The 25,919-nt window shown below is 46.0% G+C and overlaps 1 protein-coding gene across 1 annotated transcript in view; it reads left to right on the top strand.

Moving 5' to 3' along the window:
• The window catches only part of ATPsynO (ATP synthase subunit O, mitochondrial), a 42,827-nt gene extending 17,427 nt beyond the window's left edge, over positions 1-25,400 (top strand). The window contains exons 5-8 of the mRNA XM_050170371.3: positions 2,469-2,528; positions 9,467-9,579; positions 10,581-10,667; positions 25,016-25,400. Coding sequence (XP_050026328.1) covers positions 2,469-2,528; positions 9,467-9,579; positions 10,581-10,667; positions 25,016-25,129 — 374 coding nt within the window. The 3' untranslated portion in view covers positions 25,130-25,400. The remainder of the gene's footprint in view (positions 1-2,468; positions 2,529-9,466; positions 9,580-10,580; positions 10,668-25,015) is intronic.
• Positions 25,401-25,919: the final 519 nt, after the last annotated feature.

Genomic DNA, 25,919 nt, shown 5'->3' with positions numbered 1-25,919 from the left:
GATAGTTTATAGTTAAAATAGTTGGGGCAGCTTGCACAGCTCTTGATTATGCAGGCCATGAAGCTTAGTGTGGCATGTATGCGACTGCAGAATTTACCAGGTGCATGGAGGTTGGAGCATGACATACACTTAAAGGCCAACTGCAATGAATTTTTACTTGGGCTAAATTAGCTATAAATGCATAGCGTAGACAATGAAATCTTGGCAAAGCCGCTGTGCTGATAATCGACAATTTTTTTTATTAGCGGCCATTACATAGCGCCTAATCAGACAATGCATGCACTTGGCGGTGAGCAGTAGTGATGTTGATATGGCGAAAGTCCCAGAACCGTACATGGCTACTGATCTTTCAGTCACATCATGTTGAGCACATTATTTGCTTAATATTTGCAAGATGATGGGTGTCTCTTGGCGTGCTTTCTCATTTCACATGTGATTTAACCTGTTGCAACAATGCAAGCTGGAGCGTTGCGTGGCCGTCGGGTGCCCGAACACATACTCTAATACGAATGATGGCTGTGCAGTATACAATGCTGCACAGAGGAAGGCTGAGCGCATCTTTCCTGTCCCAGCTTTCATGGTGCCAGTGTGCGCCGCAGCAGGCCAGTGCGATGCGAACTCGGTGGACCAGCCAACGTACACGAATCATGTAAACTGCACTTGACGAAGCTGCACAGGCTATATTTCGTGAGCAGTCTCTTAACCATGCAAGATCTGCTTACCAAACCCTCTCGGGCTGACTTTCTCGGTACTGTAAGCCGTGATGGCGCGTGAAAAGCAAATTTTTTTCTGGAGTGGTATTCTTGAGTGATAATTTCCGGTAGTGCATCGTCTTTGAGACATTTCGCACGTCTCTACATCGGAGGCATTGAAGTAGATGAACGAAAGCCTTTCTGACACAGCGCCAGAAACGCCGTTGGCAGGAACCGCATGCTGCATTTGTTCCGAAGAACACTTGACATGGCGTCCATGCTGTAGATGTGATGCCAGACTATGCCAAAATGCGATGCTGCCAGAGCGAAATGCGCAAAACTTACCACGGCCCGACTCTGGCCATGATTTTTCGTGAACTTTGCGCTGAGCCTCGGCTACTTCTAATCTTTTTACTACAGATGGCAGTAACTGCCTGCTCGGTCAACCCTAAGGTAGCCAAGGTTAAAGGAGCATGCTGGGGCAGCGGCCAGCAAAGTCAGATACATCATGGTGGCGACGCTGAGATCTCTAAAATATTGCCTTTTGGATAGCACATTAAACATAGCCCACAGCAGCGCGGCGAGCGAGCGCTTTGATTGTCGAAGGCACACATTCGGCACGCTCGCTTTAGTGGATTTGAACTGTCTGAAGCGTAGGCCAGCATGCTGCTGGTCAGCCAGCTGGCACCCGATGCACTCTGCTTCAGAGCTGCTCTCGTGAATAAAACATTATTTATTCCCACGCCAGCCACGCTTCGCTATAGAGCGTCCAATTTTTGCCGACATAGCATAACTACACTGCACTTGGATTGCATCCACGTTACGCCAGACTATCTGCGCCTTTAGCTCGGTCATCCCAATGCACTCTTCATCTCTGAGGGGAAACAGAACACATCGAGGCTCTGCTTGTTGAACATAGACAACCAGATACAGACAACCGGCTTGATTTGGAAAATTCTTTGCACTAAAGGAACATTGTGGGTGTACAACAGCGGGGGCACAGCATACGAAAAAGCTAGCAGAGTATGTTAACTCTATGGCTAGCAGACATGCGGGACCTGTTCGCTGGTACATGGGAACGATACAAGTAAGGGAAGCAGACGACACAGGCGCTGGCTCTCAACAGTCTTAAATTTTGCTTCACTTCCAGCGAGTAGTAATGACGGCATTTTTTAAAGTTTCGGTATGAAAAATATCAATGCGCACGTTTTGTGATGCACCCACTTGCAATTCATCCTTAAAGCTCTAAAGATCACTCTAAATTTTCTGAAACTGGCCTTTTTACATGCTTGAAGATTTGCTGCTGTTGGCTTTTAACAAAGGAGCTACGTGTAATGTTATGTGTAATTATACTTGGAATAGTGATGTAGTGTCTTTGTTCAACTGGCCACTGAACATGCCTTAGCCCCGAGGCTTGCCATCTAGAAAGGATTCATGCAAGTGTTGCACGCACGAGCATCTGGGAAAAAGGAATTGTGTGGTGTGAAACGACAATGAAGCCAGAGAAAGCATAGGGGAAGTTAATTATGCATATTGAAATGTAGAAATAATCGGGATAGAGGAAAAATAAAGTTGGATGCAAAGATAACTTTCTCTGGCTTCATTGTGTGTCATTTGGTATGATGTGACTAATAAAATCGAGCCCCTTGTTTACCTCTATTCTTGAAGTGTGTTGTAGTTTTTTGAAATCTGCTGGTTGAATTGTTTTTGTTTTGCAGCAGTGCAACTAGGCCTTGTCTCTAGTTGATCATTGTTTGCTGCTTCTCTCCCCCCCAGATGCCCTCCAGAATGCCCTCAAGAAATTGCAGTTCAGCAGTTTGACTGTGAACCTGATTGGTAAGAGGAGGCACCACTGCCTTTCTGATTACTACAGTGAACTTCTTAGGCATGACCCAAGAGCTTGTTACTTGGGATTCTTTCATGCATTTAGGGCTGCAGAAGATAATTTAAGGTCATGGGTGCGGATATCTCGGAAATAGTGGGAAACGTTTCTTCTGTTCATTGACCTTACACGTTAGAGGCCAAGACAAGGTTGTCCAACTATTCTCAGGCTATCATTGTAACTGAGAATTCTTAGAGAGCCCAGTAGATGGTGTCCAAATCCACACCCCATAGAGTGGGGCCTTCTGAATTCAGAATGCAGATATTATAGGTGATGCTTTTGCTGGTTGAATGCTGCGGAAGCAATTGCGGGAGCTGCAAACACATCATAGACGTTGGGTTTTGCACATGACCTATATAGTCACACAAACAAAAAAAGGCTCTCAGCGCACATTTTAACCTAACATTTCAGTTTAATTTAAGCCTTTCTCATTAAGGAGCGACTGCCATTTTGGCATAGACTGTGTGACATCAGGAAATGCAGGGCCCCAATTGCGTTACCTGGGTGAAAACAGATTGAGACCACATTAACTGTTTTGTCCCGCTTGTATCCAACAATGCAGCAAGGGTGACACCGTTAAACTGTGCCCACAATTTCTTCACTCACGCCATAAAAAAGCAGATTGCCGAGGTGCACATGCAGAACCGAAATGATGGCCATGATGTAGTTTCGTCTCCTAATTGCTTCCGGTGCTTGCAGTACACAAAAGCATGACATTTTAAATCTGCTTTCATTATTCCTAGGGAACAGTTTCCAGGGGTGCAGTTTAGTTTCATCACCGTTCATTGTTACCAGACTGCTGTACGGTTCAACTGCAATAAAATATTCAAGTAAAAATGTTGTACTGCGATGTATGCGATAAAATTTTGCCAGCTTTCAGTGGGCCGCGTACCGCACTAATACAGTCAAATCTCGTTAATTTGAACTGACACTGTGGTCCTGTCAAAGTTATGTGTATTCCATTGGTCAAAAACGCCCAGTAATTTCAATGCGCAAGCATTTGTGACGGTTAATTCGAACATACATGTACTGTGCCCTGACAATGCTCTTAGCACTGCGCCAAGTCACCCAGCAGCACCTCCGACCAGCATTCCTCTGACCCCGCCATATAGGAAGAGCTTAAAAGAGACTCCTCAGTGTTGCACGTGGGGGGGGGGGGGGGGGGGAAGAAAAAAGCTGGCAAAAATTTGTGTGCAGGCATGTGCAGACACGCATGACCAATTACTTCTGTTAGTGACGGGCGTCCTGCACAGTCAACGGCCGCTTTCCTGGAACCCCATTTTTTCGGACATCCCCGATAATTCGGACGCCTTTGTGGCACCGCCATGTACCCCATAGAGTCGATGTAGAAGAATGTCTGAAATTTTGGACGCAAAAAGCCTTCGCCGTCCAATTTTCCGGACTTTTTTCCATTACTGCAGGTCCGAAACGGCGTTAATAGAAGCCACCACCACTTCCACTTTGATATCTCGCTGCCTTGAGCCAGCGCTCTCGCACGCAGCTGGCAGCCGTAGCCACACAGCAGCAACGCTAGGCCTAGCTACTTTGACATTCGCTACCAAGCTTCTTGGATGTTCGGTGCCGGATAACACCGTCGCCGCGCGCAGTGTTCTTTGTGTACAAGCGAAAGCATGCGAGGGTGAGTTGGCAAATGCAGCTTAATCTCGCGTGCACGAGCGAGAAAGGTGGGGTGGAGCGCACCCTCTCCTGTCGCACACAAGACACGGGGGTGAGGCAAGGGAGGGAGGGGGGGTAATGTTATTTTCCGGCGGCTGCTGTTTACGGCACGGCTGTGCGGGTGCCGTATCTTGAAAGCGATCTGCGACGTGGCCAAAGTGCGCGCCCACGTGGGCCCCATCTTCAAAGCGTGAATGTTTGCAGAGTGTGAGTAGTGCCGGTAGCTTCGCATGGGATGTGCTTTCTACGTTAAATTTGCGTTGAAGTGAGAGCTGTACGAAGGTCAATTCACTCGCTGCTACTGCCGCGTTTTCTCACTCCAGCGTTTTTCAGCTAGTTTCCGCGGTCACCGAGCGAGATGTGTTCATGCTTACCTGTGCGCATTTGACACCGTGCTTGTTAATTTAGTTAGTAAGTGAATGTTTGCAAGTTCTTATGGCCGATAAAACTAAAACTATCCTTACTTTGTATAGCTATCCACTAATTTGGTATCGCAATTGATGCTTCGCCTTTTGGGTGAAACTGCGACATCTTTTTTTCTCTGCGCCAGTCAGCGCGATGAACGTGTGGTTGTAGCAAGAGCCATCTCGACATTGTCGTCGGACAGCATTGGCCACATCCGGTTACGTTAGCTGCGCCAGTGATTCGAAGTATCGACGTTGTTCACGTCAACATGACGTAGTGTGTGTGCGCGCATTCTCATGCCACGTCGGACTATGTACGCGCCTTAACCGAGCTATATTCTTATCTTTCATTAGTTCGAATTTTGCATAATTCGAATTTTTGTAGCATCCCGCGGAATTCAAATGAACAAGCTTTTACTGTATGAGCACCAATATGCCTAATTAGTGTACTGTCAGGCGTTTAGAGCTATTTAAAACATGCCTGTGGTGATTTGAGCCCTCGGGAGCAGTAAAAGGCATGCGCTCATTTTTTCGGATGTTTTTGCGCCCCTAGGGAGTCCGAAAAATCTGGCGTTCACTGTAATTTGTCAATACATGTGAATAAATCTTCTGGAATTCCCACATATGTGTTAGCTCAGTGCACATGTGCCACTGCAGGTAAGTCCTCCATTCAATCGGCTTCCTTTAATTCAAACTTTTAATCATTTGAACAAATTTTCGGGCCCCTTTGGGTTCGAATTATTGAGATTTAACTGTATGTTGTCTGGCAGGAATGGTGACAATATGTGTACATTCTACAATTATTGTCATGTTTACAAAATTTTATGACAGGTCCATCCTCCTAGAAGACGTATAAGAACCATGATTCAAAATATTGTATTACCATAGTTGCTAACAGAACTGTAAACACACACTAACTCAGTTGCGTAAGGGTGTTCAAGCGTTCACTCAGAGCGGAAAAAAAGAAAACCGTGCCTGTGCTTAGTACCACATATAATTTCGGGTTTCCCAGGTTGGAGGCATTTGAATCCATGGAATAGTCTACAGGAATGATAGCCAGTGGATTTTTGAAAATTTCCTCAGTGACTAATTAATGGTGCTCCTTTGAAGTTGTGAATTCGCAAGAATTGCTTTATTGAATCCAAAAACATTGAAAGAGCGACTGAGTTGGCTGTTACAGTGCTTGAAAATAAATGCCGCTGTACAAAGAATTTCACAATGTGCTGTGATTTCTGCTTATCGTCGTGTAGCATCACGAAATCACATAAGTGATGCAGTCTCAATCTGTGTACTACACTGATGTGGAAGACTGGAATGAAAAAACCAGTAAAAAAATGCAAAGGACAAGAGGAGAGGTTCACACCACAACGAGTGGTGTGAACGACCAGTCGTGGTGTGAACCTCTCCTCTTGTCCTTTGTGTTTTTTGACTGATTTTTTCGTTCAAGTATGTACCAACTGGCCCAGATTTCAACCCCTGTGGAAGACTGTGTGACGAATTCAGAAACTCGCTTAGGTATTTGGCTACTTTGAATTAATGCTCCTAGCTTCATTTCGCGCTCGTGATTACAGTCGACTCTGCTTATTCGACCCTTATGGGACCGGCAGGATTGATTTAATCATTCAGTGGGTACACGTGCACCTGTTTTTTCAGTGGGACACCGGTTTCATACATGCTGCACTATGGTGGCCGGTTTCCTAAAGTCGGCTTCACCGCAGTACATCTGTTGTGCGGTAAAGCATACAAACATCGCGAAGGTGATTTTGGTTTTGTATTCGATTGCACCAGATGGGCAATTTTCGGTCCAATTTTCTTTGAAAGGAAGGCGCACATTAGAATTGGGTAAACAACGTATGAGACATTGTGAGCTATCGTTATTGCTTCAAAACTAAGGCAGGCCAAAAATGTGTGTTTTCGGCCGAAAATGACGCTTGTTTGACGTATTCATGGTCCCTTAAGCTCTTTCGAGAGAGACCTTGCCATGAAAGGGGTCGCCATTTGGCTCACCATGGGGGTCAGGCATGGGCATGGTGACTGATCAATTTTGGAGCTTGGGCCCATAGAAATGCATGGGCCACAGCCGTGACCTTTAGTCGCGATTGAATGAAATGAAGTCTTTTTATTAAGGTGCAATTTAAGATACTACAAACTGCCTAATGGAGCTGCCATTTGTCTGCGTAGAAAATTATTTGTATCTATTACTGCACGCATATCAGCTATAACAACGTGCTCGGCACAGTCTACTACTGGCTTTTGAAAAGGTAGATTGTGTAGAAAGGAGCTTATGAGACTCCCGTAAGGTATCTCATAAAGTTACCTACGAAATGGCCCCAGTCTCTACCAGTGCCTCATCTGCCTCGAATTCCACTGATGTGCATATCGCACACCTCAAACCATATTACTCTCCTGTTATCACTGATATTTAGACGCACCGGGACGATGCTTGCACCGCCGGGGATTATGATTACATGCATATTGCGTGTTTCTTGTGGACGATGCACGCGGGCGCCCCAACAAAGACGAACGCTCCCTGGCTCTCGAGCTGCCGGCTGAACTGGCTTGCGCTGCATTATCATTTGTAAATATACTTTGTAAATAGTCTCCAGGGGAGGTATTCTATAAGAGTCCACCTAGTGGACTCTTACAGAATACCATTCCAGTTGTTAATCCTTCGTTCGCGTAACAATATACCCAAGCTGGTGGGATCCCAGATGGTCTGCTCTCCCGCGCATCTCTCGCCAAAAGCTGCAATGCTACCAAGCCCTCTCTCTCGTTTGGAGGCTTGTTCATGCACATCTCATATTCTTCCACTGTGCTGATGGGGTTGGCTTTTAGCTACAGCCATGTAAAGCCAAGCATAGCTTTCCTTGGTTACATTGGTCTGTTGACTTCATCCGGTTAGATTCCAGACAAAATTCCATCTCATTATGAAATTTGAGCACAAAGGAGCCAGCACTCAAGCTGAAGCAGTCATGAATATGCCTGGCTCCCTTATTTATGCAACACTCAGTGCATACTGGCTTAGTTCTCATTAGTGTTTTGCTATTGCTGCATGTAAGATGGCATTCTGGATGGTGAAGAGACTCTTTGGAATCCTCTTTGAAGGATTTTGTTTAACTGCACACCGAAACCAATTCAGCCTGAGTATTGTCTTCAGGCTGAGTTCAGATGTGTGTGCTAGACGAGAAGCATGATTGCAGCGGGATATCCAAGGCTGCCTGCACTAATTGCATGGCAGTCATTTCAGCCCGCACACAACACTTTTCCTTTAGTGACTGCTTTTAATCGCAATGTGTGATTCAACTCCATGATTATGAATGCATTGTTGAGTGTCAAGTTTTATCCTCAGTGAGCAGTATAAGAGTGCCTATGCTAGTGTGACACAATTGGACTATTTTGTAGACTTGCCAGTTGCTGTTGCAAAGTGAACTTGTTTTGCTACAACTTCGAGTTAAATTAACGGGTACAGCAGCCAACATCGGTAAGGTTATCACTGAACATAATCTATTCTTATGTAAGATCCAGGTCTGTGTTAGGGTTGCACTGCCATATTTTGGACATATTTAAACTTATCTGCACCATCAGCTGTAGTCTCCATTCCTGAGTGTCTTGTCTGCTGTGACCATACTGATTGCCCACTGTGCCATTATTTGGTTCACAAGGTTTTCCCTGGTGTGTGTATGTGTGCAGTATATAGTGTGTTGTGTGTTGGGCATCTCTTTAGTCTCACTTAAGTGTTTACAGTTGGCAGCCACTAGAGGAAAGGTCCCTAGATAAGTTTCAAGGCAAAGCTTTCCTCCTCCTCTAATCCTCCTCCTACATGGAGCACCATTAGCGCTCCCAAAAGGTTCCAAACCTTTCAACATGCTTGCAAAAAATGTGTAGCTTTAGTGTGTGTTGTATTACATTTACCAAAGCTCATTATGAAACATTATTCCATGCAGTAAATTCTTATTCTTGCATATGTTTAAAACATGCTTTGGAACGTTTTCAAAACAAAAAAGGAACACCACTGCTAACCGGCCAAAATGCCGGGTGACCGCACTAAGCCGATCACGTGTGGGCAATGGCAGGAGGGCGCTATATTAAGGAGGCCAGTTAGATTAAACAATGGCGCTATATTGAGAAACTTTTTATCTAAGTACTGTGGGGGTTCCACTCTGCGTGCGGCTAGGGCTGAAGGCGAGCTCCGGATCTAGCCCCACGCAGTCGCTTCGTGGTACTCCCAACCCGTAGCGCGGGAATCGCGGCTACGCCGGGTTCGGACGAATAAGGCAACCAGCGGTGTCAACGGTAACAACGTTTATTGCTATTAGCAATAGCGAATACTCGCAGAGGGACGTCCTCTCCGTAATAGTAATAAATAGTCTGGCCTCGTTGCCCGGGATAGTCAGGCAACGTGGTCACTCACGGGTAGCAGCAGGTACTCCAGTCTGGCAGGTTATGGGTCTGGCCTCCGAGAGAGAGGGTCTCCCCCGGTCGCGCTGTTTTGTACCTTTTTAGCTGGGCGAGGGGAATGTCCTCCTCGCCCGTCAGCTGCCTGCCCGCGAGTCGCGGAGGAAGGGCGCGTGCGCGTCGCGAGAGCGAGGGAGAATCGGGAGAGGGCATAGTGCGCCTCTCCCCCGTCTATGCCGGCTCTCGACGCGACGGCGCGGGGGAAGATGGGCGCGTGTGCTCCCCACAGTACCTTACCTTAAGAGCATTGTCTTTATGCACATCTGGCAACCTGTGCCTTGCTTTTCCCTGTGTGTGTGTATAAGACAGCCTTCTGCTGGTGTGTGTCAATTCACTGTGTGTCACCACCTGTGCAGGCTCCCTGGCTGAGAATGGCCGGTCACGGTATGTGAAGCTGGTGATTGGCGCTTTTTCACGCATCATGGGTGCCGTGCGAGGGGAGGTACCATGTGAGGTGGTCACTGCCAAGGTGAGAAAATTCTTGGTTTGCTTGCCTATGAAGAGAGATTTGGGGACTAAGTTTTTGCCTTTTGTTGCTACTGTGATCCAGAAATCTATACCTTTTTCTTGATAGAAGTAATTTAGAAATTCAAGATATCCATAGACTTGTTCCTCACAAATTTTCAGCCTAACAATTTTTCAAACAGTTTTCGTTGCGTGAGGTCGCGGGATCGAATCTCTGCCACGGCAGCTGCATTTCGATGGGGGCAAAATGCAAAAACGCTCGTGTACTTAGATTTAGGTGCACGTTAAAGAACCCCAGGCGGTCCAAATTTCCAGAGTCCTCCACTACGGAGTGCCTCACAATCAGATCGTGGTTTTGTTGCATAAAACCCCATAATTTAATTTTTTTATTTAAACAGTTTTCGTCATTGCAGTTTTGAAACAATAGTTTTCCTAAAAGTGACAATTGACCAAAAAGTGCAACCTGAGAAAAATCAATTCAAAGATTTAAAAAACATGCCATCTTATTCTCTGGGCAACTGCGCCAAATAGAGTGCCCCTGCTGCACAGGTTATGCCTTCAGCTCTACACTGCTCAGTGGCAATTGCTTCTTCTTTGTAGTGCTTTTGCACATTGAAGGTTTTGTGGCGGGCGCAGTCCACCACAGTGCTGATTATCTGTCGATGACAATGAACTAGTGGAAAGAATGTGGACTAATACGAAGATATGCAGTGCCAACAGTAATGAAAACAAGGCTGGGCACAAAAAATCCCGCAGGCAGGAAAAAATCGAATGCAACTAGTGGCATGTCCACCAATCCAAGCTTCAGTTTTGCAGTCCATCCTGACTTGCTATAGTGAAAAATGTCTTCCAACATCGGGATTTAAATAATTCCGAAGGGAGATTTGAACTCTTCTGGAAGATGCATTTCAACAAGCATGCTGAAATAATGGATCGTCTCTTTGTAGTGTGGTTGTGTAGTTCTCTCCAAATGTGGCCTCCACATGTGGAACTTTGTTGTTTCAGCCCTTGGATGCTGCCATGGAAAAGGATCTTGAGTCAGCGCTGAAAGCATTTCTAAAAAAAGGAGAGGTGCTTGTGCTCACCAAGAAGGTAACACTGATCCCATCCTTTGTTGTCTTCGGCATGCCCTGTGCCGCTTTCCATCACATGGGAGTGGTGGTGTGACTGGGAAAAGCAGATTCCAAAGTGTTTTGGCCTTGTGGAATAGCAGCTTACTTTAGCAGTTTCACATGTGAAAGCCTGTACAATGCATCACATTTGTAGTGCAATTACATAAGAGAGGTACAAAAAACCACTCGCATAATACAGTCGAACCCATTTATAATGAACTGGATAGTTCTGCTACAAGTGGCCGTTATACCAGAATTTCTTTATATATTGACTCGCCCTTAAAAGGCTAAAAAATTAACCACGCTGAAGCGTGTGTCAGTAGTTACAATTTGACAGCACTTTGTTCCGAAAACCGGATTTTCCATGTCATTTTTTTTTCGGTCCATTCTCACACCTAGCCGCAAACGTTCCATTAGAAACGTCCATCTAAACAACACAGTGTGGTGTCTGTAGCTCTTTCAAAACGGCGCCCGGTTCCGATCATCTTGTCATTTTGAAACTGCAAGCGCATCTGCCATTCTTAATTCGAGAGCTTGTGATATATTTTACTACGAGCAGGATAGGACTGTATTCTGCACACGAGAGTGAAGCGTTCAAGTTGGCTGGAAGCATGAACTTCGGAAACTACTGTGGTATGCCGTCATTCTGTGAATCTCTCAGACATCATGGTCACGGCATTATGACTATGCGTCAGCCATACTAGAGCCGTAAAATTACATTATCTACCGTATTTACTCGATTCTAATGTGCCCTCAATTATAACGCGCACCTGTCTTCCGTGATCAAGAAGAAAGGGGGGAAAACTGCCCTCGATTGTATCGCGCATCCGTTTGCTGTGACCTAAAGAAAGAAAGTCTTTTACAGTACCGTGCACCTCACCGTGCTGTTTCTCATACATTGACGACATCCTCGTCTTCAGCACTTCAGCAAACAACCATGCACTTCACCTGTGCCATGTGTTCGAACGACTACGGAACTACGGGCTAGTTGGAACAGTCTGAAGAGTGAGTTTGGTGTTGGTGCACTGGACTTGGGCCATTGCGTCGATGCCTGTGGGATATCTCCTCCTGCCGCTCGTGTGGAAGCTATAGTGCGGTTTCCACGACCTGCGACCACAAAGCAACTGAGTGAATTCCTTGTGCTTGCCAATGATTATCGGCAATTCATTTCTCGCTGCGCTGTCATCTTGCAACCCCTTAATGCACTCCTGTCCGGTCAGACAAAAGCAAACACTCCAATCTTCTGGACAGAGGATGCCGAGACAGCTTTCGGTTCCATCAAGGAAGCTCTCACCAACGTGACTCGTTGCACATCCCACGTGTGATGCCCTGACATCACTATCGGTGGCCGCCTCGGACGTTGCCGTCGGTGGAGTGCTGCAGCAGTTGGTCCACGGCTTGTAACAGCTTGTCGCGCTCTTCTCGCGAAAGCTCTTCAGGCCGAGCATAGGTACAGCAATTTCGGTCATGAACTGCTGGCAGCCTACTTGGCCATGAGACATTTCCACCACTTCCTCGAAGGTTGGCAATTTCACATCCTCACTGACCGCAAGTTGCTCACGTATGCTTCGACCGCTACCAACTTTGCCCACACTCCCCGTGAGATTCGCCAACTTGCCTACATATCCAAATTCACGAGTGACATTCGGCACATCAGCGGCACAAGCAGTCCAGTCGCTTTATCTTAATGTGCATCAACTGGATCACGCATTGGCCTGTGGCATTGCCACTCAGCGATATTGCCACGGAGAAAGTCGCCCTAGGCCTTGTCGCAGTATGGATTAGTCGCTACGGGGCTCCCTCGACCATTACAACAGATCGAGGTCGTCAGTTCGACTCTGCACTGTTCCGTGCGATGTCCCCACTGCTGGGTGTCCGCCACATCAAGACGACGGCCTGCCAGCCGATGCCCAACGCCATGGTCGAGCGCTTTCACCAGCAGTTCAATGTGATGTTTTCACTGATGTTTTCCTGGATGACTCGTACAGTGACAGTTGATGCACTGACTGTTTGATGGGCGGAATGTTTAATTTTGGGGCTTTTCACTTGAAAGACTTCAGCATAGCGAACCATTTACTGCAGTTCCCTGAAGTTTGTTATGTCAAGATTTTACTAATTAAAAAGAAATCCGCCAACCCATTCTTTTAATGACTATCGACATTACATACAATTAGCATTCCAGCAATGCACCATATTGCTGAACACACCTTTATTTACAATCTGTAGTGGCCATTCTGAGATTTCCATTAATTTGGTTTCATTCAATTTGCACTTAGGAGGAGTCCATTCCTTTAGCTAGGCAGCTGATGAGTCTCTCTGAGGTTGCATGTCCTAACTTCAAGCGAGGTTGTGTAACCAGTTTTATGTATAGTCTGGATTGATGTCATAGCTGGGGCAACATGCAGCTGTTGTATTTTGTATCTGGTGACGTTGCGCACCTTCAGATGCCACAAAGAAAGCATCACTAAATGCGACTTCTCAACTGCAGCCAGTTCTATCTCACTGGCACAGTAGAGTTGGGCTTAAGCACGTCTCGACTTTGAATGGTTTCAGTGACCTGTTTGTCCGTGTTTTGTGGTTCCTTGAACCAAAAGTGACAGAATTTCCTGATCTTCTAAGCACACTACAAAAACCAGTTCCAGACACCCCTCATGCAGGAGTTTGGAATCCAGACCAGTGTGCGAAATTGAATGCCTTGGCATCTGCGATTTCCAAGGCTACTGGTGCTTTACATCACCAGTGTCCATTTCACCCCGCAGACAGATTTACAGGGCTGTGTCATCTTGCTAACATTTAGTCATCTGGTATCTTCAGAGGTCTTCAAACAAAAAGTGGCTGTGCATTTGAAATGTGTAGCATGTGCATTGCTCATGAAAGGGTGAGGGGGGGGCAATAGGCACAAGGAATGAACTTTTTCATTGGTAAACTGTGGAGAGGAGAACTGCTCATACACAAGAATTTCAGCTTTGTCCCCTAAGATCTTTTGACACGGAAAGGGGATAGTTGCTTTTCTTCACAGATTGCCAGTATTTTTAGGTTTGCACACCTCTAAAGTTGCAGTTTGTGTTTTCCACTGCTAAGAGCATTGCCATGCACAGTCAGCTTTTGGCAATGCATGTGGCAGCACTAGCTTCGATGAAAACCTGCCACTGCTGCCCTCAGCTTGTAGGAATGTCGTAAAGATTTTGAGAACAAGCAAGCCTGTAGGTCAGCTGCAGCATAGCTCACAGGACTTGGGTTGACAGTTTAGTTTGCTTGCACCTGGTTTTTCTTTTTTTACTGCAACTTGTCTGTGCAAGTGCTTGCTTTTTTTCGCTCAAGAATGGAAGTGTGCAGCATCCTCATACGGTGGTATAGTGCACAATAAGCACACTTTGCAACACTTTTTGAATGTGGTAAATAAACTGCTTATTTGCTGGCCAATACTGCCACGAACATCGAAGCCAAATATTTCTATACAACCAACCGCGAGCTCACAGTGTTGTTCGAAAAGGTGTTGGCCCTTTCACTCAACCTTTGCAAAAATGTCACTGCTATTTCTTTTTATTCTTGCTAAGGAGTAAACACAATCTATTAGACAGATTTTCATAAACTTCACAACAATAAATGGAAAAATCTCATGATGATCTCTACTAGCATGACCTTTGAAACTAAACGGCGATCCTGCTTGAGCTAATGGGGTATAACAGTGGACTCTTGATGGTATGAATCTCTTGGCACAGTGCAAAAATTTGCATCACATAAATTTGGAGCAGCTCGGCTACTTCATTGCTTTCCGAATTTTTTTTCTTTTTATGATTTTCAATTCTTTTCCCCCGCAATCCTAGGACCTTCCTTTATCTCATGGTGAAATGTTTGGAAGAAATACGCTGCAGAGTTTGAGAAGATTGCTCTTCTTTGTGCTGTCTGCTGGAGGTGCTATTGCACTGCTGATCGCGGCTTTTGGTTGATGCAGCGCCTCCATCTTAGTATCACGGTAAACACGAGAGATCAGATGCAGACATTTGTGGCATTGTGTTTCACTATGCAGAAATGAAAGTGAGCGTGAAAAGGGAAAGCTAGTGTCGCGATTTGTTACGTTAGTCAAGGGGCGCTCAGCAAGCGGAGCTCCCATTGGCTAACGTGAATTTGAATCACTGGGGCACTTTTCTTTGCGCACATTTTAATGTGATAGCATAAAATCCGGTGCCGGTGTCTTGTGTGGGACAATAGCGAAAAATTATTGCCAATCACAACCATGCAGGCCCTCCGCGTGGCGCAGAGGCGTTACTTATCTGAATTGCTCAAAGTAAGATGCATAGGAAAAATCATGAAGTACAGCCTAAACACAACGTACAGACATGACGTCGGATTGTAATTTGAATATACCAGAAAAGATAAATTCTGTTACGCAGAAACTCAAACCTATTTTTCAGCATCTCTACCATTCATAGAGCGGCATGCTGAGCTCAGTTCCTTGCAACACCAACCAGATGTCGCTCGCCTCCACGGATCTGCGACCTGTGCAAGAGGCCGCGTTTCTACCAAAAAGCTCGCCCGCTTGCCTTCATGCCTGGTTCTCTTGAGTTTTGTTTTTACGATCTGGCTGTTGCCTGATGGGGATAAGAACATTGTGCAAGATGAGGGCATATGTCTTCCTTGCGGCGGCGAAGCTATTTCGTATCGTGTGATCTGGCGGGTGCACAGGTAGAAAAGTTTCCAATTGTCCTCAGACGCCAGAAGGCATGGAAGACAGAGATTAGGCTACCCATGTAAGCGAATGCAGCTGATCTTGTTGTCGCGGAAGGACTAGGTTGTGTGGGATTGCCGGCTTCTGATAAAGTTGCAAGGTGTTCGAAAATGGCCGAGAAATTGCATGATACTGCACAAAGCAAAAAAATTATATGTGAGAGGGGGTGAGGAGGGGATCAAGGGGGAGTGACCTAGGTTGCCTTGGCAACAAGGCTGCTCTGCCGGCCTGACAACCAGTGCGTGGCGCTACCGGGCCATCGCACCCATAGTTTCCTACAATTACTAGAGGTAACTCTGGTGCTGGTATTGTGCAGCCACCATGGGAATCGTGGGTAATACATGGATTTATCTGATCTTTGTGTTTGGGGCTTCAGATGTTCTTGTGGCTTAGTTTATTACGCTTTAGCTGGGCCTAAACTTCAAAGGAATTTATACTTTTCTTTTTAATGCAGAAGGTAATAACACTGTAAACACGCATATAATCACTTCTAATTGCAGTGGGTCCGTAGCGTAATGGTTTCAGTATCTGGCGTCTGTGCTGGAGGTCCTGTGTTCGAATTCTGCCTTCAGACAATTTTAATATATTTAAATTATTCGTAAAGCTATACTGTCTTAAAAAATAATCACATTGAAAAGCCACCAAAAACAAGATGGATGAAGTTCAGGCAAATCCATGTGCTGCCCATCATTTCCATCTTGGCTGAACTGCCCTGCTTGCAGCTCCCGTAGACAGTAGCGCCACAGTTCCCTCTAGTAATTTAGCTCTCTGATCTGGGCCTCTTCACCGGCTCCGCCCGGGATCGCAGGGTGGCTCGAGTGTTATCATCCACTGCAGCGTGAAAAGCTGTTCGCGACATTCGAAATTTAGTACCTTGTAAGCTAATGGACTTGGGCCAGGATTTTTGGAAAAAGCATATTATCCCGTAATTTGTATGACATGTGACTGTATCACTGAAATTCTACTGATATCCATTTAAACCTCTATATAATGAAGTCCACAAAACTGGCAATTTGATTCATTATATTGAAATTTGACATTTATGCAAACAAGTATAATGGCAGATGTATTTTAATGCGATATCAATTATATTGGCACTCCAGCCACATTCTTGCCATCGCCGTGATGTTCTGTATAGTCCAAGGGCGGTAGCACCGGCGCCGCACGTTGTATGCTATATGTGGGAGTGCAAGCATGCGAGGGAAGCCGACCATCATGGCTCGGGCTGGCACGCGCAAAGCGGCAAGTAAATGCCCATCTTCCGTTGCACAAAAGGCCAAGGGGGGGGGGGGGGGGGAGATGGGAGGGAGGGAGGCGGGGCGGCGTTGTGCTCCGGCAGCAAATGCGCGCTTTGTGAACGGGCACAAGGGGAAATGATGATCACGGCTCAATCTTGCGGGCCATATATTGAGCAAAACGGGTAGGCAGCGCAGGAGGTAGGGGTGGTGGCTTCGACTCTGCCAACAAGTGCTTACATTGCAGGGCTGTATTGCAGGGCTGATCGCACGCGCTGTATCTTGAAAAGGTACTGCAGACGGCTCATACCTTTGTGCGTGCTGTGTTCTCGCCACTCTAGTGTTGAAACAATAGACGGCACGAAAGTGACTGCTTGCTGCTGCTGCCGCACTTGCTCACGCCAGTGTTTTGACAGCGATTGTCTGTGCTCGAGTGTGGTGTGTTCATGTTTGCTTATTTGCGCTGACACCATCCTTATTAATTCAGTTATTAAGCGAATGTGTCCAAGTTTATACGGCCGATGAAACTACTATCCTTACTTCGTATAGCTGTCTACTAATTTGCTATCGCAATTGATGCTTCGCCTTTGAGGCAAAACTGTGACTTTTTTCCTACAGAAGTGACTGCCAAATTTTCCGCATGACCATCGGAAAGAGCAAATTTAAATTTAAAGAAAAAATCATTTCGTGAAATTTGAGTCGGCAATAAAAGATACGGTTTCATGCCTTGTCGACAATATCTTCACATCGTTGGAACGAAGCGAAGCCGTCCATGCTTTCACACCCACTCTGCCTCTGCAGCCGATAGTGCCAGTTTTAGTACTGCGTACGTTGTGTATGTAAGAGTGCTACATTCTGCATAGTGCGCATGGGCAGAACTCAGTGCGAATGGTACGTGAGCATACGTGACCCCTGCATATGCATGCATTCCATTCTTGCGTGCTGCACTCGTAGTTGTTCATTTGGGACAGCGTGAGACTATTCGTTTTTCACAAAACGAACGCAAAACAAATAGTGCTGTAATCTGGCTATGAATCCGGCTAGCATGTTTGCATTGGCTTAGCTTGACTGTAAATAAGCGCTTTTATTTTTATCTTCCAGATAGTGCATCAGGTTTATACAGGGTGTCCCAGCTAACTTGAGACCGAGTTTGAAAATAGGTGAATGCCACATAGCTCGGCAGAACCAAGGTAATGTTGTTTGCTGTCGCTTGGAGATACTCAGATTATTTTTTGCATTCCGCCTAATTTCATAAGTAGTCCTTAATAATCCTTCAACTTCTCAAATATTATAATTAGATTAAAAGTGTCAATGAGAAAATTCTAGAGCCACATTAAAAACTCCCGATACAGCTTTCTGTTGCTCAATATGTGCTACAGAAAGTTCTTCCAAGCGTGAAAGAAGCCCGCAAATGCACACAAAATTGTCGTGCCACTGGTCGCTTGCGGCACTTTGTGTGCGTTTGCTGGCTTCTTTCATGCTCGCAAAAACTCTTATGTAGTACGTATGGAACCACAGAAAGCTGTAACAGGAGTTTTTCTTGTCGCTCTACAATTTTCTCATTGACACTGTTCACCTAATTACAGTGGAACCCCGTTCATACGTTTTTCACCAGACCGAGGAAAAAAAACGTAACAGCCGGGAAAACACAACAGTGAGGAAAGCTCCGAAAATTAATGAAAAAAGTGCAGCTTCAACTATAGACTATTTCCACAAAAAAGTCTAGAATGGTGGCTTGCCGTTTCTTTTGCTCGCTAGAAATCGCCACACGTTTCTCAATAGCCTGGAAGGCCGCATTGCTGTGAGGTGCGACGTACCTGCGGAGGAGGTCCAGAGCCGCGACGGCTTCTCCAAAGCTAGGATTTGGCAACTCCCCGGCATCATGCGGCTCGTGCTCCTCCTCGTCACTGCGCCACGGCAATGGCAACGGATGAAGGAATATCCGCGGGAAATATTGCCCTCTTTGGCGTAATCATGCTTACGTGCTAACGATTGTTTAGTATTGCTGCGGAGCGCGTGCGTCCGAGCAGCCCGGTTGCGTGCAGCCAGCGCAGCGCGGCGTGGTTTCGCGAGAAATGTAAACAAGAGAGGAGAGCTGGCCCGATAGGCGGAGCAACGCCATGAGCAACGCCAACTTCCGGCTTCCCTTTAGCTATAGCTTCACAAAGAGTGACGTCAGGGCCTCTCCCGAGTTTCCTTCCTCCGTGAGTCGACCCGTCCAACAAACCATGCGGTGGCCGTAATCACAGTGATGATAGTGAGAGCACGAGAGCACGAATGGCCACCTAGTGGCGGCCTCTCGAACTGGCGTGCGGCTTTTTGCAGCCAGTTCCATAGCCAAGCCCAGTCAAAACTTGTCAAAAGCCAAAATGACTGTTGGAGCGCGTTGCCTACTTTAGCCCAGGCGGGTTCGGGTTGCGACGCATCATGCGGGAACGTTTTCACAGCTACTACATAACAGCGGTGTTCCTTATACATTGGATCCTATGGAAACTATGCCGGGACCGGATGAAAACGACGTAGCAGCCGGGAAAACGCAGCAGTGAGGAACGTAACAGCGGGGTTCTACTGTATAATATTTGGAAGTTGAATTAAGACTAATTATGTAATCTGAGTATCTCCAAGCGATGGCAAACATTACCTTGGTTCTATCCAGCTACGTGGTATTTGCATATTTTTAATCCTCTTAGGGTCGATTTCTTTTTTTTTTTCGATGTGCGACTGCCCAGGGTCGGTTTTTTTATTGCAGATTCCAATTGTTCTGAGGGACCTATTTCGAAAAAAATTTACCGTAGTTTTTCAAGGGTGACCGTAAAGTGAGAAAAAGATATTTTGCGTTGGTATATATGCACTCATTATTCATGAATAAGAACAGTAAAAAAAAGGAAGTAAGGTATAAGAATTAAACATTTTATGCATTGTTATAGTTTAAAGCTTAGAATATGCGCACACGAGAATATTTGGCAAGTCTGAAATGTTCCTGCTCTTACACTAATATTTACGTCCGTAGTGTAATCGAACTGCTAGGTGAGCGAACTCAAGAAAGCTGTGTGCCCATCAAAAAAACAAGACGTTTGACCAACTTCCGCTAATGTTCATCTTATTGCCAACCAGAGGCAATTAGATATCGCATGAGAGAGAGAGTAAAACATCTTTATTAATATTTGAATGACGAGAGCAGTGTGGGAGGAACCCTCAGTCCAGGGTCCCTAAGATGATTCCGGTGATGTTTCGAGCCCGTTGTGTCACAGCTCGGAGGACCTCGGGAGGTCCGTCGCGGAGGGCATCGTGCCACAGCTCTTTGTTGCGTAGGGGGTAAAGGAGAGTTGGCAAGGGAGGAAAGAGGTTTGCAGTGCACTCAATCGTGACGTGGAAGATTGTGGGCGAGCTGCCACAGCTAGGGCAACGATCTGCATAACAGTGTGGGTAGAATTTATTGAGAGAGACAAGATTTGGAAAAGTTGCGGTTTGTAACTGGCGTAATGCCACTGCTTCCTCCCGCGAGAAGGACGGCGGTGGTGCGGCATGGGTGCGACGAATGCGTGTATAACGACGGAGTATGTCTTTATATCGCGCGGGTGTCCCCCCAACAAAAAGAAAAGGAAACGCATGCACGGTGGAATCCTTCCTATGCTCACCCCTGCGAGCACTAAACGAGCAAGAAATAGGCTGCCTCTCTTTGAGCGATCAGTACAGTAGAACCCCGCTGTTACGTTCTTCACTGTTGCGTTTTTCCGGCTGCTATGTCGTTTTCATGCAGTCCCGGCATAGCTTCCATAGGATCCAATGTATAAGTAACCCCGCTGTTACGTAGTAGCTGTGAAAACGTTCCCGCATGATGCGTCGCAACCCGAACCCGCCTGGGCTAAAGTAGGCAACGCGCTCCAACCACCATTTTGGCTTTTGACGAGTTTTGACCGGGCTTGGCCGGGCTTGGCTATCGAACTGGCTGCAAGCAGCCGAACGCCAGTTCGAGAGGCCGCCACTAGGTGGCCATTCGTGAAAAATGCACTCACTATCATCACTGTGATTACGGTCACCGCATGGTTTGTTGGACGGGTCGACTCGCGGAGCAAGGAAACTCAGGAGAGGCCCTGACGTCACTCTGTGAAGATATAGCTAAAGGGAAGCCGGAAGTTGGCGTTGCTCATAACGTTGCTCCGCCTATCGGACCAGCTCTCCTCTCTTGTTTACATTTCTCGTGAAACCACGCCGCACTGCACGCAACCGGGCTGCTCGGAAGCGCGCGCTGCGCAGCAATACTAAACAATCGTTTGCACGTTAGCATGACTACGCCAAAGAGGACAAAATTTCCCGCGGATATTCCTTCGTCCATTGCCGTGGCGCAGTGACGATGAGGAGCACAAGCCGCATGATGCCGGGGAGTTGCCAAATCCTAGCTTTGGAGAAGCCGTCGCGGCTCTGGACCTCCTCTGCAGGTACGTCGCACCTCACAGCGACGCTGACAGCAATGCGGCCTTCCAGGCTATTGAGAAACGTGTGGTGATTTCTAGCGAGCGAAAGAAACGGCAAGCCACTATACTGGACTATTTTAAGTTCTAAGCGAACTCTGTGGAAATAAATCGTCTATAGTTGAAGCTGCACTTTTTTCATTCATTTTCGGAGCTTTCCTCACTGTTGCGTTTTCCTGGCTATGTTTTTTTTCCCTCGGTCCGGTGAAAAACGTATGAACGGGGTTCCACGGGGTTCCACTGTAACTAGATAGTTTTGCTAGCGCAAGAAGCCGAAACCGCCCGCGGAACAAAACCCAAACCGCCGCCTACCTACGCGCGTGGGAATGCGCGAGCGGTAGTATATAGACGTGCCGGAGCAAACTAGCTCTAAAACCATGCAACGAAAACCGAGAGAGGGAGGTGCGAGAAAGAAATTGCCTGTATTCCGACATAGTGGCAGCACATGCCAGCACAAAAAAAAATTAGGAAATTGGCGCGCTTTTTAAACATACGGGCGGCGCAGTAAACATACTGCATAGACAGTTTTGGACTTGTTTGCGGCACTGTATATTTGCACTACTGACCCTGAAAGGGTCAAACTCTGGCTGGGACATCCTGTATACATTTACATACCCATACTAAAAGCTCTGTCGTAAAGAGCTTGCGTGCTGCATATATATCGTCATGGCGCAGTGCTAAAAAAAAATCCAATGTTGCCCGCAGTGGGACGACTCTATCATGAGAATCAACACTGGGGACCGAACGCTTTGTTTGCCTCTCGCTTCAGCGTGTCTCCAAAACTTGAGATTACGCAACCTCCAGTATTAAGTGCGTGGGAAGACGGTGCACGTTATGCCATGCCATCTCAGCATGCTCACTCTTTACACACGTGCCAGATTACATCCGTAGCAGGGCGTGCGGGCTGCAAAGTTACTCAGCCGTGCCTGAAAAGGAGACGCGTGACAACGTAACTCCGCCCCCTCCGCCCCATTTCCTCTCCCCACCGTGCCTAACGCGCACTTGGCCGCGTTACCGCGAGCTCGCTCCCCTCCCTCCTTTTTGCTGGCGCGGAAAGACTGCGCTCATTGAGCCACCATCCTTCTCGCAGTTGTACTCTAAGCATACGGAGCGTGGGCGCGATAGGATCTTATCGCACTTAGACTTTCTACGGAACATGACGCTGCTCCACTTAGGCTGAGTAGACCATAACTAGACAGTTAAAGTAAAGCGTATGCAATCATAGTGTACACTATACGTTATAGTATAGCATACGCTAAGCAGTACACGTTTGTTAGTTTTAGTTGTGCTGCGAAATCTTCCGATCTCTGAGGCCATATGCCGTCGTTGCGACTATCTCCCGACTGCAGCGATAAGTGGCGCTGGCATCTCTAATGTTTCTTCTTTCGTTAGGCTTGGACTCGTTCGAAACGAGAAGCGATCTCGAAAACTCCACAAGGTTATCCATAATACTCTGTCGTCGAAGTGGCCTGAGACTAAGCAAAAGCCGTTTACACAGTCATTTGTTACGAACGAAGTTAATTTTACAAAAGCAATGCCAAATTCAATTCGAAGTGGGCAACCGGGACCGCCGCCATGTTTTACGCAAAATACGCTAAGATGCTAACGCTAAATCTGAAATGTTGTGCATACGCTATGGGTCGCTAAGCGTTCTGTGCGTGCACAATAACAACCCGCTATATAATAGCATATGCAGTGGTATGGTGTACGCTAAACTAAAGCTGTCTAATATGATGGCTTTGGCACAAACAAGGAAGGACGAAAGGGAACAAGAAGAGGCTGCCAAGGGGAGGCAGTTGCTCATGGTTGTGTGGTAGATGTGCGCGCGCAAGTAGTTGCTTGCGATTTGACCATTTTCATCCTTGGAAGTTTCCATTTATTGTCTGTATTGTTTTGCGGTGGCAGTGAAATATTTCACAACAAAACTGTACATGGCTAGCCGATTTGCCCGTCCGTCTGTCTGTTGGTTGCCTGGATCGGAGTGGATCGTCAGGGATTGGAGTGAAAAGGCCTTTTGCTAACTAGGTGGTTGGATTAGTCGCGCCAGTAGTGACGTCATTGCTCTCCGTCGCAGCCAAGCGCATGCATAGCAGTTTCTCTCTGTCTCCTAAATGGGTAGGCCATGCGTCATACGTTCTCCGGAGGAGCAGGCAGCTTTCGATCAGCAACGCCGCGAGCAGAACCCGGAATGAGCTCATCTATGCCGTGCCGATGCTGCAGCCCAGGCACAGGAGGAGGCTCGTGCAGCTGAGTGCAAGCAGCACCTGCGTACCGAGGACACGGCAGCCCACCAAGCCGTCGTTTAATAAACCATCAGGAATAACCCAGGGATTAACACTGGGACCGCACGTTTCAGCTTCGCTGGTAAACCATCTGTATGGAGTGCTTCGGTGGTGACTTTTTAAGTATTGTGACCGTTTATGAACGCACTTTGTTATATTGAGGTTCTAAATACATGGTGTTTTTATCTACAAGAAGTTTTAGAAGGTTAAATAGTTCGTTATACCGAGAACTTTGTTATATTGAAGTTCGTTTTATCGAGGTTTTACTACACATCAATTGCAATCTAGCAGTTTGCCTATCTCTCCTTGATCTTCTCTCCATTACGACCTCTATCTGTATTGTACAGTTACCTATGCCTGTAACAGCTTTGGCTCTGTCAGTCTAATCCCTGCTTAATACTTCAAATGTCTCTTGCTTATCTCAATTATTGACCAGTTAATACTTCCATGCACTTTGAATCCCAGTGCTTCTATGTTTCATCTCATTGAGTGTGATGGTGCCATCTTGCGGTAGAGAACGATACCACTACCACAGTGCCTATACCGTGCTCTCCAAAATGGGCAGTGTGACATTTGCACCAGGTGCTCTCAGTCATGTCAGCATAACAGTTGGGTGCAATGATGATTGCAGGTGTGGATGTGCTATTGCTTAGAGTGCGCTAGCACTGATTGAAAAAGGGAAGCAGTGGCTGCATTTATTTACATTTTCTCGTTAGGAAATATTTGCGAAGAGATGGCCTTTAACCCCACAAAGCGTGAACACCATTTCACATCAAAGAAAAATTAAGTTGTCCAGATTTATTTCTCGCCATGGAAAGTATATTGGTGCAAAGAAAACTGAATGATACTTGATCAAAAATTAAGTGGCACATTAATTAATTGATTTTCTAAACACTCCGTAGCTGAAAACTCCCTTGAGCATATCAAAAAGGCTAATATAGCTTCTACATTAGTTTTTCAGCACTTAATCAGTTTCTATGCATCAAATTGCTCGTCACGGAAATCAAATCACGGAAGTACCGTGATTACTTATTTTTGTATAAGCTCATTCAGAACAACTCCTGTTCGCAGTTACTGTCAGCTGTAACGTTCTGCCTGCCTCGCCCTAGCCTGCATAATCCTAGCATTTCCTGTATGAATTGCTCTTGCACCTCTAACGCTGTAACATGACTTGTAACACAACGATATAACTTACGTGATGATCTTGTTATATTCAGTTCTACTACTTGCTCATTATCTGCCTTCTGTCTGAATAATTCAATTTTTTTTTTGCACTTTGTACCACGGTTGTTTGAGATATTCTGTTTTGTTTTTCGGTTTTATGTTCTTTATGTAACACAAGTGCACCAATATGAAGGTGTAAAGCTGTTCTTGGGCACATTAAGAAAAAAAAAATATCAAAATATCAAAAATGATATAGTGGGGTTTGTGGAGTTATTACCAGACATATTCCACACCATTCATTACAGGTGCTTCAGGGTCCCTTTTTGGAGAGCAGCTAGGTAGACTTGAGGGCTCTCCATATCTTCCATCACATGTGCAACTTTGGCACATGTGTCATTCAGTCATAGTGGGTAGCAGTGTGTGTGACATGAAATTCTCCTTTGCAGGTGGACCCCAGCATCATGGGTGGCATGCTTGTCAGTATAGGTGACAAGTTTGTTGACATGTCCATTGCAACCAAGGTCAAGACATACACTGGCCTCCTGAAGCAGGCAGTCTGAATAATAGATTTAAACGTCTTTGTCCACATTTTGTGCCTATCCTTTGAAAAGAAGTTCTAAGACAACATCGAAGATTCCGCCTGATGCTGTCGCCAACATTGAATAGAGCGGTGTGAATACAGAACTGGGGATGACTGCCTGAAGCATTATTGCTTAAATTTCTTGTCAAATTTATTTATTGTTCAGTACATTTTTGTGTACTGTGCTTAACAGTAAGTAGTCTATTTTTGTGTTGTTACTTGTACAGAAAATAATAGTGAAGTACCTGAAATTCTTTGTCTTTTGTTCAGAAACTTCTATACTTTTCTGTAGCAAAATTTGTGTGGCCATATTGTATGGTCTTGAGAGCAAACAGGATTTGCTCTGGAGGCTAATATACACTGACAATGCACTGCCACAAACGAGTGGCTTGTGTATAACGTTTTGAAGGATGCAAGTACTTGTACCATGAAATGGACTGTTTATTGATTGCACAAGCGACACATTGTGTATGATACTGGAGCAAGTAATGCAAGCTATATCTGCCTGGAAAGGGGCCACAAGACTTGTGTCTGAAGTAGACTCAGGGAATTCATTAGGCAGAACATAAGTGCACTCAAATGTGTTATTGCTGTCTCTGAGCTGCAGATACTGTCCTAGATGTTGCAAAGTCACTCAGCAACTTAGATGGAGAATATCTCTTCCCATCTGATTCAGCCAACCTTCGAAGTTCCCTACAAAAGTCCCTCGCTTTGTCACCAGACAATACAAAATTGCTCTCAACCCCTCGCATGTTTGAGTAAAGGTGATT

This window comes from Dermacentor andersoni, chromosome 6 (genome assembly GCF_023375885.2).
Source record: "Dermacentor andersoni chromosome 6, qqDerAnde1_hic_scaffold, whole genome shotgun sequence".
Classification (NCBI taxonomy): Eukaryota; Metazoa; Arthropoda; class Arachnida; order Ixodida; family Ixodidae; genus Dermacentor; species Dermacentor andersoni.
The sequence above is the reverse complement of the archived record's forward strand: the minus strand, read 5'-3'. Positions and strand labels throughout refer to the sequence as shown.